This window comes from Vombatus ursinus, unplaced genomic scaffold (assembly GCF_900497805.2).
Source record: "Vombatus ursinus unplaced genomic scaffold, bare-nosed wombat genome assembly UNPS02009062.1, whole genome shotgun sequence".
Classification (NCBI taxonomy): domain Eukaryota; kingdom Metazoa; phylum Chordata; class Mammalia; order Diprotodontia; family Vombatidae; genus Vombatus; species Vombatus ursinus.
The window spans coordinates 21,279,662-21,296,454 of record NW_020948840.1 but is presented as its reverse complement, the minus strand read 5'-3'; the positions used below and the strand labels follow the sequence as shown (position 1 = coordinate 21,296,454).

The following is a 16,793-nucleotide window of genomic DNA, read 5'->3' as shown; positions in this document are numbered from 1 at the left end:
GGCAATTCATTTAACCCCGATTGCCTCACTAAAAAAATACCAAAAAAAACCCCAAAACCCAGTTGTGAGGGCGCAGCTAGGTGGCACGGTGATGCAGCACTGGCTTTGGAGTCAGGAGGGCCTGAGTTCAAATCTGGTCTCAGACAATTACTAGCTGTGTAACCCATGGCAAGTCACTTAACCTCAATTGCCTCCCAAAAACTCAAAACAGAACAAAACAAAAAAAAACAAACTAGTTGTAAGAGGCAGCAAGAGGTAGTGAATATAAAGTGCTGGGCTTGAGATTAGGAAGACCTGGGCTCAAGTCCTGCCTCAGACACTTAACTAGCTGTGTGTGACTATGGGCAAGTCTCTGAGCCTCATCCCTTCCAGAACACCCAAATTCCCTCAAACCTCCAAAAAAAGAAAATTATCCCATGCCATTTTTATATTTTCCTGTGAGAGAAAGGAGGAACGTGTCCTTTACATTTGATCATATAATGATATCATTGACCATGAGGTTACAAAAGAGTTTTGTTGCCTCTCAATGCAAACTTTATTTACATGTAATATTCCACGATCCTATATTATTATATAATTATATATTATATAAATATATTATATAATATACAATATGTTATATATTAGTAATAATACTATTATTCTATTAAGAGGAACATAAAGCTCTTAATATGTATGAAAAGGTAGTGTGATACAAGGGCACAAAGAGATAAAACTTGGAATAAACAGAACGGGATCTGCACCCGGACTCCCTGCTACTTTTATGATCTCCAGCAAACTGCTAAATCTCTCTCAGACTCAGTTGTCTCATCTATAAAATGGGAATAATAATACTTGCACTAGCTACCTCACAGGGTTATTTTGAGATCCAAGTGCATATGAAACCATTTCCTAACCGAGAAAACCCTATTTAAACAAGAGGTACATATTTCCAAATGCTATCTTTTTTTTTTTTCAACCTTAAATGACCTGAACTGTTCTTGTTGGCATAATACGGCAGCCCAATACAAACTGAAATCTCCAACATCTGCACTAGCAACATGCAATAATTCTGCAGCTTGAAGCCCTTCTGTGGACAGAAAAATTGTTTAGTGGTTAGACTGCTAGACTAGGAATGAGGAAGACCTGGGTTTTAGATCTTTTCTCCTGTACTTACTAGTTGTCAACTTCTACCTCAGGTAGCTTTTTTGAACTGCCATTCTCTCTGAGTATCAGTTTCTTCATCTGTAAAATGGGGACAGTTGATTTTATAATCAACTACCTAATAGGGATGTCATCAGGCACAAAAGGGATAATTTATGTACTATACCCAAAAGAGCACCAAAAAGCCCTGGGCTTAAATTTAGCCTCCGAAGATGATTACCTTTGTGACCTTGGGCAAATCACATACTTTCTTTGGGCCTCAATTTCTTTAGCTGTAAAATGAAACACAGACTAGGTAGCCTTTGAGGGTCCCTTCCACTTCTAGATCTCTGATTCTATGGAAAGCCCTTTGCTATATATGTGTCAGCTATAGATTGTTACCCAAAATTACGTCAGCAAAGAACAAACTGTAGCAGGTCATATCAGGGCCAGATCATGAGTCTGACATCTCACCACCAGCCCAAGTTCAGGAAGACTCATCATCAGGATGTGGCCCAAACCAGATTAAAATGGAGCTCCCACCTGATTTTAATGTGTTAATGTATTAATAAAAAATAAATATGTAAACGTGTGATTTTCTAAGTCAGTATGTGGCCATCACTGGGAGATGAATTTTTTCAAGGACAGCAACTCATTAACTAACAACTGGTTAAAACTTCCACTGCTACAGGGGATAATTGTAATCTGCATGGGAATTAAAGGAGAGCCAACATGGATGGAATCATAGATACCTGATGTATTTTAGAAGCCAAAAGGGCCCCTGCTTTTTATCTGGTCTAGCCAACTTCATTAAATATTTGTGAATTACTTAAGTAATGAAAAAAATAGTAGGAAAGACTAATACTTTCCTCCTTAACATGGCATGTATTCACAATAATGTCAAGTTGGAAAGGGCCTTGCAGAAAATATAGCCTAACTCTTTTATTTTACAGAGAAGGAAACTGAAGGCAAGAAATGTAACATGAATTTTCCACAATCATCCAGCTAGTTAGAAATCAAGTCTTCTGACTCTTAGTTCACAGCTTTTCCCACTACATAGTTATTTTGCTTGGATTTATTAGTAAGCCTTGTTAAAGTCAACTGTTTCTCAATATTCCCTTTTTTAAGGTGACTTTTTTTTCTCCATAGGTTTTTGACACAAAATTGGACCCTTCCTGAGTCCCAATTTCTTACTATTCCTTCCTTCTTGAATTTGCTTATGCTTTCCCTATCAAATTACCTTGCATTTACTGTATATAGAGAGACAATGTAGTATAGGGAATAGAGAGCAGGCCTTATAGGCCCCAAGAGCTGGGTTCAAGGCCCACCTCTGACACAGGGGTGGGCAACCTGTGGTCTCAAGGCCACATGTGGCCCTCTAGGTCTTCAAACTTTGCTTGGATTCAGTCAAAGGATGGCACTTGAGGACCTAGAGGGCCACATGTGGCCTCAAGGCCTCAGGTTCCCCATCCCTTCTCTGACACATATTGTCTCTATGATCCTGGGCAAATCACTTTACTCTCAGGGCCCAGGAAAAATGTCAAGCCTATAAGTGACAAATCTGTCTTTGCAGTGGTACTTTTTCTTCAGAACTTCTTACACCAATGAAAGCACATGCCCCGCCCCACCCCCCAAAAAAGCATATGTAATGCGATGTCCTTCAAAGCCAAAACTGTTTAATTTTAATCTCTGTGCCCAGCATGGTGTCTGGAACATGACAGACAGTTAATAAATACTTATTGACTGAGCATTTAATTATTTGAGTACATGTTGAATTCCTCCAGTAAAATTTAAACTCATTAAGAGCAGGGACTATTTCATTTTAGTCATTCTATCCCCAATGCCTTGCATACAGTAGGTACTTCACAAATACTTTTTTAATTGCCTTAAAGTCAAATGTAATAAAGAGAAATATTCTTTCCCCTATTGATTCATTCTATTTATTTTGAAATCTTTTCCCCAACACTTTTATCTTGAATAGTTTCTGTTCATAGACATATTATTAAACATTAATCTGTAACCACACTAAACCAGGTATGCCTAAGGACACACCAAATATAATGCAAGGTTATTGAAGGGGACAGATTCCAAAATTAGTAAAATAGCTGTTGGAGGATAGAATTTTTCTAGGGCCAAGAACTCAAATCAGCCCTTGCTGGGGGGGCGTTGCTAACAGAGATCAGTGAAGCAGTAAATGTTTGTAAATGTTGTAAATGTGAATTACTTAAGTAATGAAAAAATAGTAGGAAAGACTAATACTTTCCTCCTTAAGGTGGCATGTAATTCACAATAATGTCAAGTTGGAAGGGGCCTTGCAGAAAATACAGCCTCTTTTATTTTACAGAGAAGGAAACTGAGAGCAAGAAATGTAACATGAATTGGAAAGTAAATGTTAGCATAGCCTCTAATTTAAGTCAGATGCTGGAAGCTCATATCTTTAAGATATGGAAAAACCCCAAACAAACAATGGAGGTAATGTAAGGTAGAGAGGCCTCTAAGGATTGGTCAGGGAGATACCTAGGGGTTTCTGGCTCGCAGCAGGAATATGCTGCACATCTGGAGAAAAGGTGATACTACTTAAGCATAGCTGAAATCTCTGGCAAATTAACTCTTCAAAGCAGGCTATGGAAGATAGCATCCTACACATGAGAGACAGTCAGCATCCCCAAAGGTCTCAACACATGAGAAGGACTGGTTGTGTCTAATCTATTGTCCTCTAGCTCTTTTCTTTTTCACAGCCAAACTCCTAGAAAGGGTGTTTTCCCTTTCTCCCAGATTATAGTTCCTTACCTCCACTCATTTCTCAACCCCTAGCAATCTGACTTCTGACCTCAGCCTTTGCTGAAACTGCTTTCTCCAAGGTAACCGGCAGGCTTTTAACTGCCAACTCCAATGACCTTTTCTCAGTCCTCATTCTATCTGACTTCTCGGCAGCCTTTTCCTCCCCCTCCACTAAATTCCTTCCAACAATCCATAGTTTTGTTTTTACATCGTGATCATTTCTGGATTTGTCCCCTCCTTCCACCCTCCATATTCACATCAGCATCGAATCCTCCCTTGTAACAAAGATTGTTGTTGTTCATCCTTCGTTCTCAAAGAGGACCAATGACATCAGGACGGTGATGTCTTGACTTGCAAGTGAATTGGATTGAAGTGAGGCAGAGCTGTGCAGAGTCATTAACCTCACTCTCTCCTCCAGAGTCATTGGAATCTAGTAGCAAGACATAAATCAGGACAATTGGCAATGGCCCAGGATGCAGTGGGAGATCTTCGCCCTTTTAAGCTAAGGTCTTTCCCAGGTCTCAGTTTGTCTGAGGCAACACCTATTCAGTGATTAAAAGCTAGGTAAGAAAGAACAATTATGCAAAACCAAGTAATTTGGTGCCTGAATTTGTATGGAAAATTCTATACCAACAGCCCCTAATTCTCTCCTGACACTGTCAACCACTCCATCCCTTTGAATGCTCTCTCCTTTGGCTTCTGTGGAGCTTCTCTCTCTTGCTTCTCCTCCTGATTATTTGACTGATTCTTCTCTGTCTTCTTAGATGATCAATCTATCAATAAACAAGCATTTATCAAGGGTCTCCAATCTCATCCTTTTCTTGCCCATAAAACGTGGCCATCACCCAATGTCTCAATCTTGAGCCTTCTTCTCTTCCTTGGTGATCTCATTAGTTCCCATGGGGTTTAATTATCATCTCCTTGCAAATGACTCCCAACTCTACATGCAGTTCTAATATTTTTTCCTGAACTTTAGTCCTGCATTACCAACTGTCTGCTGGGCATCTCCACTTTGATGTCCCATAAACATCTCACACTCAACACATACAAAACAGAATCCATTAATTTTTCCTCCATATCCAATTCTCCTCCAAACTTCCCTCTTTACGTTAATGGTACCACCATGCTTCCAGTCAACCAGGTTCCTAACCTTCAAATAATGCCTTCCTCCTCCTCCTTCTCCTTCTTCTACATCCATATCTAATCAGCTGCCAAATTTAGAATCTACCTCTGAATCATCTCTTGCATCCTTCCTCTTCTCTCCATTCACATAGCCTCTGCTCTAGGTCAAGCCCTTATTCCTTCTCCACTGGACTACTGCAACTAGACTAGATTCCCTGCTTCCTGTTTATCCTTTCTCTAGTCCTTCCTCCACAAACTGATATTTCAAAAACACAGATCTGACCACTTCACTCCCCTAATCAAAAATCTTCATGGACTCTCTATTACATCTAAGATAAAATCCATCATTGTTAGTGTTCCATGAAATTTATCCACTATCTAGCTCCTTCCTACTTACCTTTCTGATCCTACTACACATTATTCCCTTTAACACACTCTCTATTCCAGTTAATCTAGCCTCCTAGCTGTTCCCTATACACGATATTCAATTTCCTGATTCAAGACAATTCTAAAAGACTCACGACAGAAAATGCTATCCACATCCAGAGAAAGAACGATGGAGTCCAAATGCAGATCAAAGCATACTATTTTCACTTTCTGTGTGTTTTTTTTCATGGTTTTTCCTTTTGTTCTGTTTCTTCTTGCACAACATGACTAACATGGAAATGTGTTTTACATGATTGCACATGTATAACATATCAGATTGCTTGCAGTGTTGAGGAGGGAGGGTAGAAGAGAGAAAAATTTGGAGCCCAAAAATCTTATAAAAAATGAATGTTGAGAATTGTCTGTGCATGTAATTGGAAAAAAATAAAATACTATATACATTATATTCAATTTCCTATCTCTGCGCTCCCAGGCCTGGAACAAAATCCCTCTTCACAATGATCTTCTGGGATCCCTAAGCTTCTTCAAGACCTAGCTCTGGTGCTGTCTCCTATATCAGGATTCCTACTAGTCACTAACAGGCTCTCCTTGAAATTGCTTTGTATTATTTTTGTATACACTTAGCATTTGCTTATCTACATCTACATATATATATATATATACACGTATATGCATATTGTGTGTGTGTGTGTATATATATATATGTATTATATATATATATACACACATATATACATGTGTGTCTGTATCCTGGTAGACTATAAGCTTCTTGAGGACAAGAACTAACTTCATTTTTATCTTTGTATTCTCAGTACCTATCATATATCATGGCATGCATATAAGAAAATGGGTATTGAATAAATTTAGTAGGCATAAATGTAAAGCCCCATACTTGAATTCAAGAAGCAAGGTCTCAGGAAGTGATATTCCTACTCTACTCTGTCCTGGTCTGACCCCATCTGGAATTTTGTATTTAGTTCTAGGTTCAGTTCTAAGGATTTTAGGAAGAATGTTGATAAGCTGGAGGAGCATGTGCAGAGAAAGGTGACCAGAATGGCAAGAGGACCTTATGGTATGAGAAGTAGTTGAAGAAAATGGGAATGTTTAGCCTGGAAAAGAGACAACTTAGGAAGAATACACTAGATATCTTCAAGTATGCGAAAACACAGACAAGAGGCATCAGATTTATTCTGTTGACCCCAGACGATAGATAGAACCAGGAGTGGTTCTATCTTGGAAGTTACAGAGAGGCAGTCTGATATAATTAAAACTATTCATAAATGGAAGGGGCACCTTAGGAAGTGCTTTCCCTTCCTATCCCCCAGAGGTCCTGGGCAGTGGCTGGATAATCATTAGTTAGAGAAGTCATAAAGGGGATTCCAATTCAGGTATGGGCTAGACTAAAGGATCTTGGAGTTTCCTTCCTCCGAGATTCTCCAAGCTATTGAACCCAAACAAAGTCGGAGCTGACTAACACTTTTCTTTCAGACACTTTTGGAAAGTTAAGTAGAATCACAGAATGCACAATTGGAAGGAACTTTATAGGTCATCTAGTTCAACTGTCTCTTTTTCAGTTGAGCAAACTGAGGTCCAGAGAAATGAAATTATTGTCTCAAGGTCTGTGTGACCTTTGTTAGTGGTAGAACCAAGGAGACACAAGTCTCCTGACACCTCTTCCAGGACTCTTTCCATTACCATTAAATATCTTTTTAAAGCTAAGGATAACAAAAATAGCAATAATAATAATAACAACAACTCATTTATGTAGTGCTTTGAGGTTTGCAAAGTTCTTCAGATACATTATCTTACTTGAGGTAAGAATAAAAGGCAGGTAGCAGTATGGTGCAGAGCAAGGACTACTGAATTTGGAACTGGAAGCTCTGGGTTTGAATCCCACCTAAGCAAGTAACTTAACATCTCTCAGCCTCACTTTCATCAATAATACAATAAGAAAGTTGGACTAGATGCTTTCTGAAGTACTTTCCCACTCTAAACCTATGGTCCTATGAATAAAAGAGAAAAAGTACTAGGAATGGTAACATTTAAGAGATTATATGTAAAGATACCCAATTATATCTTAGGAAACCTTTCCTTTTTCCAAAAACTGTTCTAAAAGTCCTACCTGTTTTAATATGAGTTTAGTTTTTCAGTCGAGCTTTTTTAAAATTAATAATCTTATAGTTAATAAAGCTGGTTATAAATCTGGGAACCAGATGACGTCTAGGGTCTCCTCAACTGTTTATTGATGATTCTGAACTACCATATGCATCCCAAGAAAAACAGCCACCTCTTGTAGCTCATGTGAGCAAGGCATCCTACCACCACCTGGTGGCAGCAGACCTAATTTTCAGGGAATTAACTCCCTTGGAAACTGAATTTACAAAAACAAATGAAGACTCTTTGTGGCAGCCTCTTTAACTCTGATCAATCACCACCTCAGATTACAATGAAAGGTGTGACTATTCTCAACCTAAATCATGGAAAAAGGAGCTCCCTGAGTTTCACCTGAGAAGGCCACAATGCCTCTCACTCTCTTCCTATTCCAGGTGCAGGGATTCTGATGTCAGATCTGGAGATGATCAAAGATATAAAGCTCTCCTTTCCCCTCCCACCAAACATATGAGCCACAGAGGACCAGAGAGGTTAAATGATTTGCCCAAAGTCATCCAGCTAAGCTGGGAGTCAAACCCACGTTCTCTGACTCCAAATTCAGTTTCATTTCCTCAGCACCTCATTGGTGGTTGCGCCTCCCTAGCAAAGGGATGACAAAGCATTTGTGCACCTTGGATGAGCTTTGAAGATTTTCCTCGCCACCACCCCATCCCTTGGAGCCCATTGGAGGTTTTGAGTTTTAACCATATCACGTGTGAATTCACACCATAGACTCATCCTACACGCTGCTGCCAATGGCATTTTCTGGCATTAAAAATACGTGAGTTTGTAAAATGAACTAAGGCAGAAAGGTACTGTGATCTGTCAGTGGAAGACATACTCACACTAATGAAAACAGGGTTGCTTGAAATACTGAAGAACTAGCATCACAAAAAAGCATGGTCTAGAGGAAAAAAACATGGGATTTGGTGTTCAGAGACATGGAATCCAATCCCAGACATACCCGTGTGACTTTGGGCAAGTTGCTGGTCATCTTTGGACCTCAATTTCCTCATCTATAAAATGAAGGGGTTGGACTAGAAGGCCTCTAATGTTCCTTCCAGGTATAACCATAAGATTTTAAGTAATATTTAAAAGCGTCCCAGAGGGAGGTAAGAGGTTGGGTACGGAACATTCAATTGATAATGTTGTTTTTCCTTTAAATATTTTTTGCTGAACAGATTTTTTAAAAATCTCTTTTTTACTCTTTATCATGAGGGATCGCTTTCTGGTTGGAGGTGGGTGAAGGATATGTTGAAAAATGAAGGCAATATAAAAACAAAAGATAGCAATATAATTTTTAAAAATGTGTCCTTCATTATGTCCTCTGCATGTTCCACTTTATGTGACCGCCTACATTGCCTGCCCTTAGACCTGGTTCTTTCTGGGACAGAAGCAGAGCTATGGCCTTTGGACCTCTTTAAGCAGAATTTTGAAAGTGAATTAGCAATTCCTTGGCATTATAACAGGACTGGGTGTGGTCTGTCTAGCACAAACAGGGAGGTGTATCCTACATAAGTACCAGCAGAGGGAGCTCTATACCCAACTCACAGTAACACAGAGTCCATACCTGAAGGATGAAGAGAGGTATGATGGTCAAATCTCTCCTCTAAGCTGTATCAAAGAAAGGACCTACCAGAAGGCCTGGGATTTTCACCTCCTCACCTCCCTTCTTCCCCAACAGTACTTTCGGTTTTCTAAGCCATCTCATCTTTTTGGAACTCATAGGATCATAGATGTAAGAGCCAGAAGAAAAAATACTTAGAGGCTGTCAGACCCCTTCATTTTCCATTTGAGGAAAGAGAGGCACAGGAAGGTTAAGCGACTCACTCAACTTCACAAAGCTACTGAGTGTCTGAGGCAGGATTTGAACCCAAGTCTTCCAGAGCCCTATCTACTATATCATATTGCCCACCAACACTTCCCTTTCAGATATCTACTCTCCTCCTAGAGATTCTCTACATCAGAACTTGAAGAAAATCCACCTTCTACTCAGAATTCGGGCCACAGACAGCTCCATCTCTCCTTTCAGTCTTCCATCATGACCACCGACCTCTTGACCCTGTCTGGTAGATGGGCCTCCAGAGCCCCGCCTCTGCTCCCTGGGTAAGTGCATACTTACACTCCAGCTGGCACCAGTGGCTGGAACTTCCATTGCTCCTCCTCACAGTCCAGGTAAAGACGATTCATGATCTTATTCTTCTCCTCAGGAGGGATGAAGTTTTCAATGATTAGATATCTGGAAATGGGAATAGGAGGCAGGAGGGACAAGAGAAAAAGTGAGCATGGTATAGGTAATAAAGGATGGATTGGAGAATACATAATAGACACATAAAACCAAAAGCCAAAATGTGGAGTTTAGTGGGGGAAAACAGAAGGAAAGTAGGCATTGGTAAAAACCAGACAAAACAGCAGAATTCAACATCTCTGGAGTTAAAGAACAAGGTCTAGCAGTTGAAACTGGAAAGCACCTAGTATGCACCTACTAGTGCATAGTAGGATTTTTGATAAATAGGAGGGAGAAATCCTCAAAGTCCTGACTTTCCAGCTTTAGGCTTATCTGATGTCTATCCTGTCCTTAGGGAACACACCATTCTACTCCCATGACACACCAAGCCCTGACTCTCCAGCCTTAGTCTTAGGGAAGATGAGACTTGAGTGGAGCAGAGGTGATCAGAAGAACCCCTGCTTAATTTGATGAGTTCTCTCAATCCACTGCTACACGTGGGAATGGTGAGTGCTGCAATGTGGAAATCCTGGCAAGGGAGCCCGGTAACAAAAAGCCTGAATGCAAAGGAACAGGGAATGAGAGAGGGGCTAGAGAGTTTCTAAGTGGGCAGAAATGACAAGGTAGGAAGGAGAAAGATGCCTCTCACTTGAGCTTGAGCTCCCGGGTCTGTTCATTCTGTGCTTCCTCCAGGTCTTGCCGCACACGGATGTACTCATCATGCTGGTCCTGGATTTCTGCCTTCACTGCCTGCAGCTTAGCATAGAGCTGGACAAGAGATAGACCATGTATTTTTTGTTTTTGTTTTTGTTTTGTTTTTTGCTAGGCAATGGGGTTAAGTGACTTGCCCAGGGTCACACGGCTAGTAAGTGTCAAGTGTTTGATCTGAGGCTGGATTTGAACTCAGATCCTCCTGACTCCAGGGCCAGTGTTCTACCCACTGCCCCACCTTGCTGCCCCTAGACCATGTATTCAGAGTCAGCCCTCCCCAGTATTGGATGGGGTGGCAGCAACAGCCTCTAACTCTTACTGGTCCCAGGAAGAATTTACTTGGGGCCCAGGGAACCACTTCTTTCCTTGAAAGGGAAGGAAGGATGAGCACCTGGGCCTGACCCTTTCTTATTGCAAATCAAACTCAAATAAACTGCCTATGGGCCTACTGCCATCCCTCCTTCCCACCAAAGATGCCACTACCACCCCATTCTCCCATGGCTATGATCAGAGGGAGAGAAAGAGGAGCCTATAGGGATATTTTGAAGCTAACTGGTATCATTACCCCACCAGGCTTTCCAAGGACAGCGGGGTTACGGGCATGTGGCCCTGTCTCGTGCATCAAAGGAAGTCCAGAAAGAAAAACCATAAGATCATAGGTTTAGAGGTGGAAGAGACCTCAAAAGTCATGAAATCCAACCCTCTCATTTGCAGGAAGTGTAAGTCGCTAGTCCAGTGTCACACAGAGGTAGGGTTTGAAGCTAGGGCCTCTGACTTTAGAGCTGGTACTCTTCCCACTTTAACCCATTGGGAGGAAGTAGAGAGAGGGTGGCTCCTGGTAGTAAATAGGTATTTTAACCATGTTTCCCCCTTTCTCATCAGCAACAGAATGGCGAGCAGTCAGAGAATATGTCCAGATGCTGAGGAAAGTGTGTTCGTGGTAAATACCACAGTGGCAGACCTTTCTTCAGGACTCAGTCAGATTGTTACAGCCCTGGGAACTCCCAGGAGGCTCATCTGCCCAATGGCTGGACTCTAGCCTCACATCCTGGCCAGGCCCTAACAGAAGGTCTGCACCCATTCACAGGCTCTGTTAGAACACCTGCTAATCTTGCTGATGTGAGTGAACTTCCCATCATTGGAGAGAGTCTCTCATTCTCCCTTTTCCAGTTTCTGGAACCCACTCCACCCCCAGCCCCACCCTGGGTCTGCTGTCTCTCTTTAAGGCTCCCTCCCTTACTCTAGGTGTAGTTAGACAACACTCAAGTAATTACTTGGGAATGACCCTGTAAATAAAAGAATTTGTCTTTATCTAAGACTTGGACAGTATTGGTATGCTATGGTTCACAGGGTCACAAAGAGTCAGACACCACTGAACAACAATAAGACTTTGAGAATAGTCCCGGCCGGAGACTAGGAGTGAAAAAGCTTTCCAATCTCTTGGCTGGCTCAGAGGAGCATTGCCTACTTATATAGAGTATAGTATACTTCACTCTCCTGGACCCCAATAACTTAATTAGAAGTGTAGGGGATAAAAAAAAAAAAACTACATATATGCACTCACACAAACTGTGGAGGGGAGGCCTTTAGACAGTCAAACTACCTTTGTATAGGCCAGGGTGGGGAATCTGTGACCCTCTAGGTCCTCAAGTACTGCCCTTTGACTGAATCCAAACTTCACAGAAATTCCTAGGGGATTTGGATTTGGATTCAGTCAAAGGACCCCTGATACAGGCTGTCCCTCATGCGAGGGAAGCACTCCCTCCTTTCCTCTACCTCTCAGAATCTCTTTGTTGTTGTTCAGTTGTTTTCAGTTAAGTGTTAGGCTCTTTGTGACCCCATTTGGAGTTTTCTTGGCAAAGACATTGGAGAAGGTTTGCCATTTCCTTCTCCAGCTCATTTTACAGATGAGGAAACTGAGGCAAACAGGGTTAAATGACTTGCCCAGGGTCACACAGCTAACTAGTAAGTGTCTGAAGCTGGATTTAAACTCAGGTCTTTCTGACATCCAGGCCTAGCACTCTACCTACTGCACCACGACGACGACGCCCTAGCCCCTTTACCAATCCACTTCGGGACTCTCACCTTCTTGAGTTTTTTTGTTTTGACTTCAACCTCCTGCTGCAGAGAGGTATAGGTTCCCCGGAGCTCCATGGTCTCTTCATCCCTCAACAACATCTCCTGTTGCATTTCGCGCTCTTTGCGTTTCTAGGACAAAACAGCGAAGAAGATATTTAGCACTATCAGTACATGAAGAGGAGGAGGAGGGTGGGTATCTAAGGAGTTGTTCTGGGCTTGACTCAAGCTGGTCCCCTGGTAGCGTAGATTAGATAATGGAACAAAAGAAGATGCTCACATATCAATCCACAGTTAACAAAAGGATATTTACTTAGCAAGAAAAGGATGTTCAATAAGGATGGGCTTTGAGGACATCTCAAGTTAATTCAGCTGAGGGAGCTCCCCTTCCTCTGATGTGTATGTCTGCTAAGCATCGGAGGACCCCCATGGATGTTTTGTACTCAGGCGACCAGGAAGTGATGTTAACAGTCTGAATCCACCAAAGATGTGAAGATGGGCTCAATACCTTTTCAGGAAAACTTGCAGGGGAGGAGGAGCTCAGCTTTTGCTCCTACCACAGCAGCCAGCTAGATTTCCTGTTTCAAAGGAAATCAACTCCTTGAGAATGGATATTATTTCACTTAATGGATGTTTTCTGATGGATTGGCTGACATACAGCCTCATAAGCAACAATAAGCTCACATGTCTCCTCGTACAAGACGCCTCTTCTGATTCCCCCACTTTCTGATGTCCTTCCCTACTGACATTACATTGTACTTAATTATCTATGCACATCTTGTTCTTCCTACTCCTCCAAGCTCCTTGAGGACAATGACTATTATGCTTTCATTCACGTATCCCTAGGACCCAGCCCAGTGCTAAGTACATTTTAAAAATAAGTTGGAACTGTGATTTCATTGGTCTAGGGCACTTCTAATAAGAAAACTCCCTTTACCAATGAAGATCTGTACCTGCTCTGCAACTTACATATAGTCTTGGTGAGTTTCCTGGGGCACTTGGTGGTGAAGTGACAGCCAGGATGTGTCAGAACTGGGATTTGAACTTAGGGTTTTCTGATTTAGGGGCCAGCTCTGTATCCACTATGTCACTTTGTCTCCCACCTAGAATACAGCAGGTGTTTAACAAATTCTTGTTAAAAGAATGCACGAATGAAAGAAAAAGAGCAGGGTCCTGAGCTCAGGAGACAGTATCTATCCCCCAGCTACTTCCTATCCTCTGCAATTCCTCATAGACCTGATGTTCCCATTCATCCTAACCCCAGATGTGACCTTTCCCCTCCTCAGCTTCCCCTACTGTGACGAGGTCATTTGTTATCACAGTTACTGAGCCCTTCTTCGCATCTCTCTGCTGAGATTCCAGTCCCAGCCTCCACATGGATCTGCAGGAATGGAGAGTACTCTGGGAAAATTACAGGCATGATCTCAGTGTCATTTCTCCTACCCTAAGGACAAGATTAACTAGTTAACTAAATATATTTCAACTTTTATGATTTAGGGATGGGTCATCTAGTCTGGATTGTTCTTGACCTTCTAAATTTGACGTCATGGAAAGCAATTACCCTGCCTTCCCACAATCCACTGCTGTCAGAGACAGACTGTTGGACTGGAAGGACTCAGGCTGGCTCTGCATGACATTTCTTATGCTCTCATCACCATCATTCCCTCCAGCCAAGGGAGAGAGCAAAGGGGGTGGGGTTCTAGGTGTTTGCAGGGTTTCATTGGAGATAATTTTACTCTCCACAGCGAAGCCTGATTTAATGTCCTGGGATCTTAGATTTAGAGTTGGAAAGGGCCTTAGAGGCTGTCTAATCCAATTTCCTCATTTTACAGATGAGGAACTAAGGTAGCACAGGAAACAGAAGTGGGATTTGAAGGAAGGAAGGAAGGAAACAAGTATTTATTAAGCACCTACTTACCAGGCACTATGGTAAGCTCTTTACAAGTATTATCTCATTTGATCCTCACAACAACTCTAGGACCCCATTTTACAGCTATGGAGACAAATGTTAAGTGACTTGCCCAAGGGTCACAAAACTAGGAAGGGTTTGTGGCTGAATTTGAATTCACATCTCCCCTACCAGCGCTCTACCCACTACACCACCTAGTTGTCTGATCACTTGAACCCAGATTCTCTCACTCCAAACCTTCCAGCCACAGCCCATCGGCCCAGAAGGATAGCATCTTACCTGCTCAGCAATCTCTTGCCTTTTAAGCTCCAACATTTTCTGTTGCTCATTGGTATGATCCATTATATTTCGGCCTCCAATCAGCAGCTTGCTCTCCATTGCCTAGGAGGGAGGAAGAGAGAGAGAGAGAGAAAGAGAAAGAGAGAGAGAGAAGGAAGTGGGTAAGAATCCAAAAGATCTTGGCAATGTGTTGATGGTTTCTTGTTTCCTCTACTGCATGGCCCCTGCAACATTGATACCAAATCCCGTCCTAGGCCTTGAGCCACTGGGTTCTCAGTGGGATCCAACATCTGTCTCCTCCCTCATCTCTTCCTGGACTCTTCTGCTTCACCCAAAAGTTCCCCTTGTTCCCTGAGTAAGGCTGAGAGGAGACCCCTGGGGGAGAGCAGGGCACCTGGCCTGTGCACCTCCCATTGTACAGGAAAAATAGGGTACCTGGCTAGTGTACCTCTACTATAGAGGGCAGATGGATGGAGGTAGAATGAGAAGAAAAAGGAGGGAGTGCTGTCAACAACGTTTTGTTCTGAAGCTGATGGTACTAGCTGGAGTTAGGGAAAATAACAATCTCCATTAGGAGACCAGCACTGGGGCCTCTTGGCTTCCTATCTGACTCAAAGGAACTGATGAATGTAATGCACTTTGCAAACCTTAGAGCACTCTATAAATTCAGCTATTAGTATCATTATCTAGCTCCTAACCAGTTTGCTTAATGATTGGAAGTGGCAGAAAGGGACTTCTTGGCTTAGGAAAGAGTGAAGAGCTTTTATCTTCCAGTGTATAATGTGGGAGGAGAGAGAAGAGCTGAGGTGAAGGGCAAATACCCTAGGGTCACGTGATTACAGGTCATAGATTCAGAGTTAGAAGAGGACTTAATTCATCTAAGGACACTGAGACACAGAGAAAGGAAGTAATAAGACCAAAGACCAGTGATGAGCTCAAGTGCCATCCCGAGCAGGAGGCCTCTCCTGATTGTCCCACTTTCTAACAACACTCTGTGTTATTCGATCATTTTGGTCGTGTCCAACTCTTGGTGACCCCTTCTGAGGTTTTCTTGGCAAAGACACTGAAGTGATTTGGATTTCCTTCTCCAGCTCACTTTACAGATGAGGAAACTAAGGCAAACAGGGTTAAGTGACTTGCCCATGGTCACACAACTAGTAAGTGTCTGAGGTTGCATTTGAACTCATGAACTAAGACCTGGGAAAGAAGTTAGGTCAGAAAGGCTGAGGCCTCCCACTGCATCCGGGGCCATCTCCAGTCCTCCTGATCTATATCTGGCCACTGGCCACAGATGGCTCCGGAGGAGAGAGTGAGGCTGGTGACTTTGCACAGCCCTCCCTCACTTAAATCCAATTCACTTGCAAGTCATGGTATCACCTTCCTGATGTCATGGTCCTCTTTGAGAAAAAAGGACAAACAACAATATGGAAATATATTTCACATGGTTGATAACCTATATCAAATTGCTTATTGTCTTAGGAAGGGAGGAGGGAAGGAGGGAAGGGAGGAAATTCAGAACTTAAAATTTTATAAAAAATGAATGCCAAAATTTATTTTTACATGTAATAGGAAAAAATAAAATATTATTTAAAAAAAGTTATAATTGCCACCTCCACTTTCCTTTCCTCTCATTCATAGCTCAACCCTCCTTCTGGCTTTTGACCTAATCACTCAACTGAAACTATACTCTTCATAGTTAGCAATGATCTCTTAATGGCTAAATTTGATGGTCTTTTCTGAATACTAATCTTTCTCAACCTCTCTGCTATGTTTGGTACTACTGACCACTTTGTCTTCCTAGACACCCTCTTTTCTCTGGGTTTTCATAATCCTCCTTTTCCTGATTTGCTTCCTACCTGTTATCATCACTCTTCGTCAGTCTCCCTTGCTGGCTCATTATCCATATCACGCTCCTTAACTGTGGGTGTTTCCAAGGTTCTGTTCTAGGCCCTCTTCTCTTCTCCCTCGATTCATTCTCACCCTCTCTCTCTCTCTCTCTCTCTCTCTCTCTCTCTCTCTCTCTCTCTC

General features: G+C 42.1%; 1 protein-coding gene across 2 annotated transcripts in view; it reads right to left on the bottom strand.

Annotated features, from left to right (window-relative positions):
• Positions 1-16,793, bottom strand: part of KIF3C (kinesin family member 3C) — a 63,947-nt gene that overhangs the window by 14,789 nt on the left and 32,365 nt on the right. For both annotated transcript variants that reach the window (XM_027850462.1, XM_027850461.1), the window contains exons 2-5: positions 14,766-14,867; positions 12,587-12,709; positions 10,440-10,558; positions 9,686-9,802 (exon numbers count right to left, since the gene is read on the bottom strand). In XM_027850462.1, coding sequence (XP_027706263.1) covers positions 9,686-9,802; positions 10,440-10,558; positions 12,587-12,709; positions 14,766-14,867 — 461 coding nt within the window. The remainder of the gene's footprint in view (positions 1-9,685; positions 9,803-10,439; positions 10,559-12,586; positions 12,710-14,765; positions 14,868-16,793) is intronic.